Genomic DNA, 7,513 nt, shown 5'->3' on the forward strand with positions numbered 1-7,513 from the left:
GATTACTTTTGACCTAACTCGTTTATCACGTTGAATAGAATAATCCTGTAGCCTATATTAATTCTTCAATAATAATCCAAATTATAATTAAATAATCATGTAATCAATAAAAAGATAAAAAGTAACTGTAGTCTGATTATAAGAATTGTATTTGCATTTTATTTAGTGCTGTCAAATGATTAATCACGATTAATTGCATCCAAAATAAAAGTGTTTGTTTACAAAATATATGTGTACTGTGTATATGTATGTGATGTATATATAAATACACAAACATACATGTATATATATATATATGTATGTATGTATTCAAATATAATTATTAAAAAATATAAATATTTTATTTATAAACGAAACATTTTTCTTAAATATATGCACGCATGTGTGTGTACAGGATTTATACATAATAAATATACACAGTACACACATATTTTGTGAACAAAAACTTTTATTTTGAATGTGATTAATCGCGATTAACCGTTTGACTGCACTATTTTTATTACTTATTTGATGAGGTCATTTAGTAATAACCTCAATAAATAAATAAATATGATAACCAAATTAAAATGCTGAGCCTCTATAGGTACATACAATTCAAGGATGTTTTGGCCAAAAATGTGTGTGTAAGCGTATTGTGTGAGAATCAGACCAGAGTATTAGACCTGAGGTCGGTGTGTTTATGTGGGTCTTGGCAACATTAAAAAGAATGGCTGAAAATTGCGTTCTTGAACAAATAAATCAAGCAAACACCATCGAAGGAAAACGAGGATTTATTTGTTCTACATATATGACTTTGTTGAAACAGAAGTACTCAAGTGCTTCACCTCAAATTGCAAGCAAAATATCTCCTAGTATTTCCCCACGAATTGGAAACTGAGAGCAGTCAAATGTCGATCGCTTTGCCTGTAATTTGGCTACACAGGAGAAGTTGCCAGATAATTTTGGTCTTTTGATCTGAGTGCTTTGCCTGCACTATGTTTGCCTGAGAATCTCAGAATCTCACTTTTATAATGCGCTTTGGTTTTTAACATCAGTTGACCTCAGATATTAATATGAGTTCCTGAAAATATTAGCCGCTTGCCTTAACTTGCTCTTAGAAAGGGAGTATCTGAAGATTGTCTCTCTCTATGGGAGTACATGAACTTAATTTAACCAGGACATCTGAAGCAGCGAGAGTTTAACATCACAGAGAATTGTAGGTGAACCCCTAGGGTGCTAATATCTGCTCTGCTTTATATCTTTCAGGATGTGATTTCACATGACTATTCATCTCCAATGGCCTCGTGATTGTGGATACTGAGGATTTAAACTGCAGTAACTTACCAAGTAAGACACTTTTACATTTTCTGCTATAAATAATGAACTGTACAATGTATCACCTGTTGATTTTAATATACAGAAGAAGAAGTGCAGCATCTCTGCTATCACCTCAGTGAAGTGAGGACGTTACAGAACAACCTGATAATTCTCCTTGACCTCTGAACTTCTCTCACATTGATCCTAAACCTTCCTTGCATTAAAAAGAATGCGGCAGGATACAATGAACCTTTGGAAGTGGTTTTCCAGGGAGAAAGAACAATGTGTGTTTAACATTGCCAAACAGACAGCATCTGTATCCAATCTAAACCAAATCTGCTAATCATAAAAATGAGAAACCTGCATTAATAGGATAGTAAAAAGATACTGCATACTTTAAGATTATGCACAAAGGTTTCAAAATAACTTTGATCCACTTGAAAAACATTTAGATGGCTTTTTTCTTCTTCTGGACAAATTGAAAACTTGCAGCATATGGGTACTTGCCACACAACATATCTATACACATTTAAATAAACAAATTAGTAAATAAATAAATAAATATTTTAGGTTAAAATATATATGAATGTATAAGGGAAAGTGCAAACCTTTTTATTTATTTATTTTATTTTTATGTTTTCTAGTGACAAATAAAAAAAATACACTTTAAAATGTTGTGTTTTACATGAAAATGCTATTAGTCTTTAACTTCAAAATTTCACATTCAATTCAGTGTTACGTGCCATTTCTTTGTAATTATGAAATTTACTAGCAGTTTCTGAGTGAAAAATTGATATGAAATCAAAACTTCTGTGTGGAAATATTCCACTGTATCCTGTCAATTAATGTGAGGTCATAACATATGCATTTGCATACATAACTATAAAATAAATAATTATATAAGGCTCCATTTGTGGCCTGCTGAGAAGTCTGTGTGACTTTGTCTCCCCCTAGTGTTGATTTAATGCCAGTTCAGTCAATGTAGTATAAATCCATCTGTAGGTCAACACCTAAAACTGCTTTAAACTGGGTATTGGACATGCAGTTCCTGTGCCATTGACATTACAGCATGTTTTAATCAAATATTTGATCTTTTAATGAAGGACTCAAACTTCCTAATTCACTCAATAAGCTTTTATTAAAAATGTAACTATTTTCAGTTTTTTTGTAAACCATAAACAGGCAATAAAATAATCAAGCTCTTCACCCGAGGGTAAACAGAAGCTTTATTGTTTCAATCAACACTGACTACGAAGCAAATATTTACACACTTGATATATGATATGATATGAATATGAAGTTCTATTATTTAATCCCTCTCTACGGACAGCACAGCGCTCACAAATTTTAATCGCAGCAAATCACAATTTAATATAATAATTTACCATAAAATAATGTTCAAGGTGATTCAAATTCAAACAAACAACATGAGCTTTGAATCAAGATGTCCCTTTATCATTTAAAAAAATTTTCAAATATAAAACAGGTATTTAAATTGTAACATTTCACAATATGACTGTTTTACTGAATTTTTGATCAAATAAATGCAGTCTTAGTGCGCATAAGAGACTTCTTTTCAAAAGCATTTAAAGAATTGTACCAACCCCAAATTTTTGAATGGCAAATCGCTATTTATAGAAAGAGTTCACCCCAAAAATGTAGATGAGTTTGTTTCTTCATCAGAACAGAATTGGAGAAATTTAGCATTACATCACTTGTACTGGAGACGTCTGGATTATTGTAATGTTTTTATCAGCTGTTTGGACTCTCATTCTGATGGCACCCATTCACTGCAGAGGATCCATTGGTGAGCAAGTGATGGAATGTTACATTTCTTCAAATCTGTTCAGATGAAGAAACAAACTCATCTACTTTGGATGGCCTGAGGGTAAGTACATTTTCAAAATATTCTGGGCGAACTGTTCCTTTAATGTTGCATGCACGCCATAGCTGGTTGACAAAATAAATGAATAATTTACCATGAAATGTAGAAGGTGATTAAAATTCAAACAAACAACAAAAAAAGCTTGGTATCACAATGCCCCTTTATCCTTTGCAACCTGGAAACACTCGCTGGTGTTTACTGTCCGGCATTGAAAAGCTTCTTCCTGCCCTCCATGCCTGACATGGCCTCCACGTTTTTCCTCCAGTCTGTGACCTCTTCCTTCTGATGGAGAGAAAATGCTTCAGTGAGACAGAAAGACAGAGATGAGAGCAACTCAGATGGTTGCACAGCCGCGGCGGACCGTGGCAACACGCATCAGACAGACAGACGGGGCGGTTTAAATGCCAACGATTCATCACCACCGGGCCTTTAAAGAAATCACTTGATTTCTAAAATAACCCGTCTCTTCAAGACACAGCACATCTGAGAGTGTTACCTTTTCTTCTTCCTTTTTAACGGTTTTGAGGTTGACTTTGAAGTCGGCTTTCATGACTCTGGTGTCTGTGAGCGATCCCAGCATGGCATCTGCCGACTTCTTCACCCTTCTCAAGTTCGGCCGTTTCATTTTTCCTTTCAGTTCATAGATCTTCTGGGTTAATGAGAGAATCTGGAAATGAACAAATATATCATGCTTTTGTTAATAAATCTTTCAAGTGGCTGTATCAAGAAAAATACAAAATTTTCTTAAGAATATACTATTTTCATATGTTTGGAATAAGACTTTTTTTTAAAAGAAATTCAGCATTTAAAATTCAATTTATCCTGATGAAACGTGACAGTAAAAACATTTACAAAGTAACAAAAGAATTCGATTTCAAATCAATTTCAAAATAAAAGGTTTCAAAATTGATAATCAGAAATGTCGAATCAGAATATTCGAGTGATTTTTGAAGGATCATGTGACACTGAAGACTGGAGTAATGACGCTGAAAATTCAGCTTTGATCACAGGAATAAATTACATTTTAAAATATATTCAAATAGAAAACAGCTTTAAAAATATATATAAATAAAATTGCAATAATATTTCACAATATTGCCATTTTTACTGTATTTTTGATCAAATGCAGACTTGGTGATAGACTTCTTTCAAAAACATAAAAAATATCGTACCAACCAACCAACAAACAAATATTCATTAAAACATGAATAAATAAAAGGTAATACTTCAGAAATGTATATTATTGATATTATTTATGAGTTTAAGAAAGACTAAAAGGTCTAAAACGAGGAAGATTTAAAACTTGGGAAAATCAAATCAAATCCCCCTTCCAACCCCATTCTTTTGAATAGTGTATAATTTGTTTTTCATTTACATACCTCTGCATCATTTCTGGCGACTTTTATATTGAGGTCATATCGTGCTTCATCCACAATGTCAATCTTGTGGTGCAAATCTCTACAAAGCTCCTGCAAAGACCGATGATGATACATCAACTCAAATGGCTAACGCAAACACCATGAACACGAGTGCTTATGATATGTTGAGAGATGTTCTGGGATGCGGCCATCTGGCTGCAGTAACAGCTCCTAATGTAAATATCTGCCATAGTAAAGTGTTGCACCTGCACTTCTTGGACCGACAGGCCTGAGAGTTTGAGGGGCGGCGCTCTCTCCCTCAGGGTGTTTTCTCTCTCCAATTCTTTCTGCTCTTTTTCTTTCACCAGCAAGCTTTCTGCCTTTTTCAGCAGTTTGCTCTGAGGGTCAGCCGAGGAAAGGGTGAGAGAGGTGTCAGGTAAGTACAAAATACATCATTCTTCACTTGTGTCCACTGACAGCGCTGAACATTTGCACACGATTTCAGTGTTATTTTAGCACCCGATTCACTAATGCAAATCAGGTGATGGCACAAAAACACACATAAAACCAGTTCAGAGTACTCTTTTTAAGTCACAATTGTTATATACAGTATATTGTACATTGGTTTTCATTTTTGCATTTTTTGTTTTCATTGTGTTTATGTCATTTTAATTAGTACTTGTTTTTTTTAAATATCTCTATATACAGTTTTTATTATTTTTATTTCAGTTTTAGTTTTAGTTATATTAGTACATCAAGTTAAGCTCTGAACTAAAATATTAATAAAAACATTTTATTTTGTTTCAGTTAACAGTTCTTTTTTTTTTACCATTTTAGTTCATACTTGAAATGTTCAGCTTTGTTTCTGACCCACCTTCAGCAGAAGTCTGCGTGTTGCTGAGTACTTGGATCTGGCCTTTTTCTGCAAGAACAGTAAGAGTTAAGCCGAGCTCATTATAGTCTGCGGTCCTGTTAAGACAGTGCTAGTGCTGCGCGTGGGTCTAATCTACACGCGCCGTGGTGCATGCATTAACTGCCTGACCTGATTACTGTTGGAATTTCCAAACTGAGGGCTCAGTGTAGTTTTAAGCAGAGCAGAGCAAACGTACAGTGCAGATTAGTTTTTAACATGCTGTTCGGTGTCCTTACAGAATTACTGAGCGACTAAGAACCATTTAGAGCTGGATTAGTGTCATCGATTCCAGCATTCACTGGACTTTAATATATAGAGACGCCACCACGTACACTGCTACTTTCAATTGTTGCTAATCATCATGCAAACTATTAAAAGAGAAGCAATTAGGAGCAAAGCGAGACATATTACAAAATTCTCATGACAAATGCAATGGGAATTCACTTACCGGTCTGTGACGACGTCATTGCATGTAAAAAAAAAAAACAGCAGCTAGGCTTGTATATTTTACAGAAAATGTGAGTGCTGCTTAAAATTAATTTTAGATGTTGCCAGGGCTTTATTATGCAGCTGCAGAGTGTTTATGCAGTGTTTTTATCACATTGCTATGAAGTTGATATGGCGTTCTATGTTTTGAGTGGTTGCCAGGGCACGAATGTTCAGTTGCTAGCATTTAAAATGAATAAAAAAAACCTGATAATTCATCATAATTTGGTGCTTTATTAATTTAATTAAATGTTATTAAATTTTTAGAAATTACATAAACAAGCAGCAAATAGTATTCCACTGTAAATACATAAATAAATAAGGTTGTAATATTTCAGAAATGTGCATTATATGTGTTTAAGAAAGACTAAAAGTCTATAACTGGAAGGATTTCAATATTAGGAAAAATAACAGAAAAACTGAACAATTATATAGTTTTTATTAATATTTTGAATCGGTTTTATATTTATATTTTATTTGTAAATTTCTCATTTTCATTTTAGTTCAAATTTTAGTAGTTTTGTTGTGTTTTTGTCATTTTTAAACAGTTTTTTAAAGTTTTTACAGTTTTCTAAATATTTTTCAGTTTTAGTTTCAGTTAAATGAGAAATGTTGCCTTGGCATCTAGCTTCTTATTTAAATCTTATTTTATTTCAGTTATCATTTAAGTAACATTTTTTTATGGTTTTCATTTTTAATTACTCAGTTTTGGCGTCAGTTATCATTTTAGTTAACTATAATAACCCTGACTCACAGTTCATAATCATAACCTGGTGTAAATAAGCCATTTTGCATGAGTATGACATTGACAGGGTCAACAGTCTAATAAAGATAACACTTACCCTTCAGACATGGCTGCAATACACTATGTGACCTGAAAGAGAGCCAAAATAATTGTGGTCACTATTCAGCACTTCATCATTCATTTCTGTACATGTCAGGCATCACTAGTCAAATGCCAAACAACTGTCATGGATTAAGAGCGACGCCACAGTCAAGGGTTGCTTCTTAAAAAGCGTGTTTAGATGCATTAAATAAACCCGCCGTCCTTTGACATCAAAAGCTAGAGATCCACTAATGCAATTCCAGTATGCAGACGGTACACCGCACTGTGGCATTCAGGGTTACCGGACATTGGGTTTGGCTTTAATACCGATCATCGCTGCGACTCAAACACAGAAGAACCATGACCTTTACACTGCCAATATAACAAACCATCTCTCTGTGTGTATCAACCATTTTTCTCAGCGTCTTCAAAGATACATTCACTACAGCTTGCAGTTCAACGAGATCGGTGTCTCGACATTTCGGCCCTGTGGAGAAAACAGTGACCTTGACGGTCTCTCTGAACGCTGTGAGCAGGGCTTAATGGGGTTCCTCTGGGAAAATGGTGATGAGGGATGAAATTTAGAGGTGGATAGGAAGTGTGGACAAAACACACTGTGTTTTAATGTGAATTCAACCCTGTGATGGGAGACACTGACACCACAACGTCTGAAAACTGTCATCTACATGAGGATAGATCTGGCACAACTTTACCCACTCACAAAGTGCATGGAATGAATTAGATGCAAG

General features: G+C 34.3%; 1 protein-coding gene across 1 annotated transcript; it reads right to left on the minus strand.

Annotated features, from left to right (window-relative positions):
* Positions 1-3,176: 3,176 nt before the first annotated feature.
* Positions 3,177-6,823, minus strand: LOC107581287 (troponin I, cardiac muscle-like). The gene is made up of 7 exons (XM_016266787.1): positions 6,781-6,823; positions 5,901-5,904; positions 5,414-5,461; positions 4,806-4,937; positions 4,561-4,650; positions 3,678-3,848; positions 3,177-3,463 (listed from the first exon to the last, which is right to left on the minus strand). Exons 1-7 carry the CDS (start codon positions 6,789-6,791, stop codon positions 3,377-3,379), a joined length of 543 nt encoding a protein of 180 aa, XP_016122273.1. The 5' UTR covers positions 6,792-6,823; the 3' UTR covers positions 3,177-3,376.
* Between the last annotated feature and the right edge of the window lie 690 nt (positions 6,824-7,513).

This window comes from Sinocyclocheilus grahami, unplaced genomic scaffold (genome assembly GCF_001515645.1).
Source record: "Sinocyclocheilus grahami isolate Dianchi unplaced genomic scaffold, SAMN03320097.WGS_v1.1 scaffold33.1, whole genome shotgun sequence".
Taxonomy (NCBI): domain Eukaryota; kingdom Metazoa; phylum Chordata; class Actinopteri; order Cypriniformes; family Cyprinidae; genus Sinocyclocheilus; species Sinocyclocheilus grahami.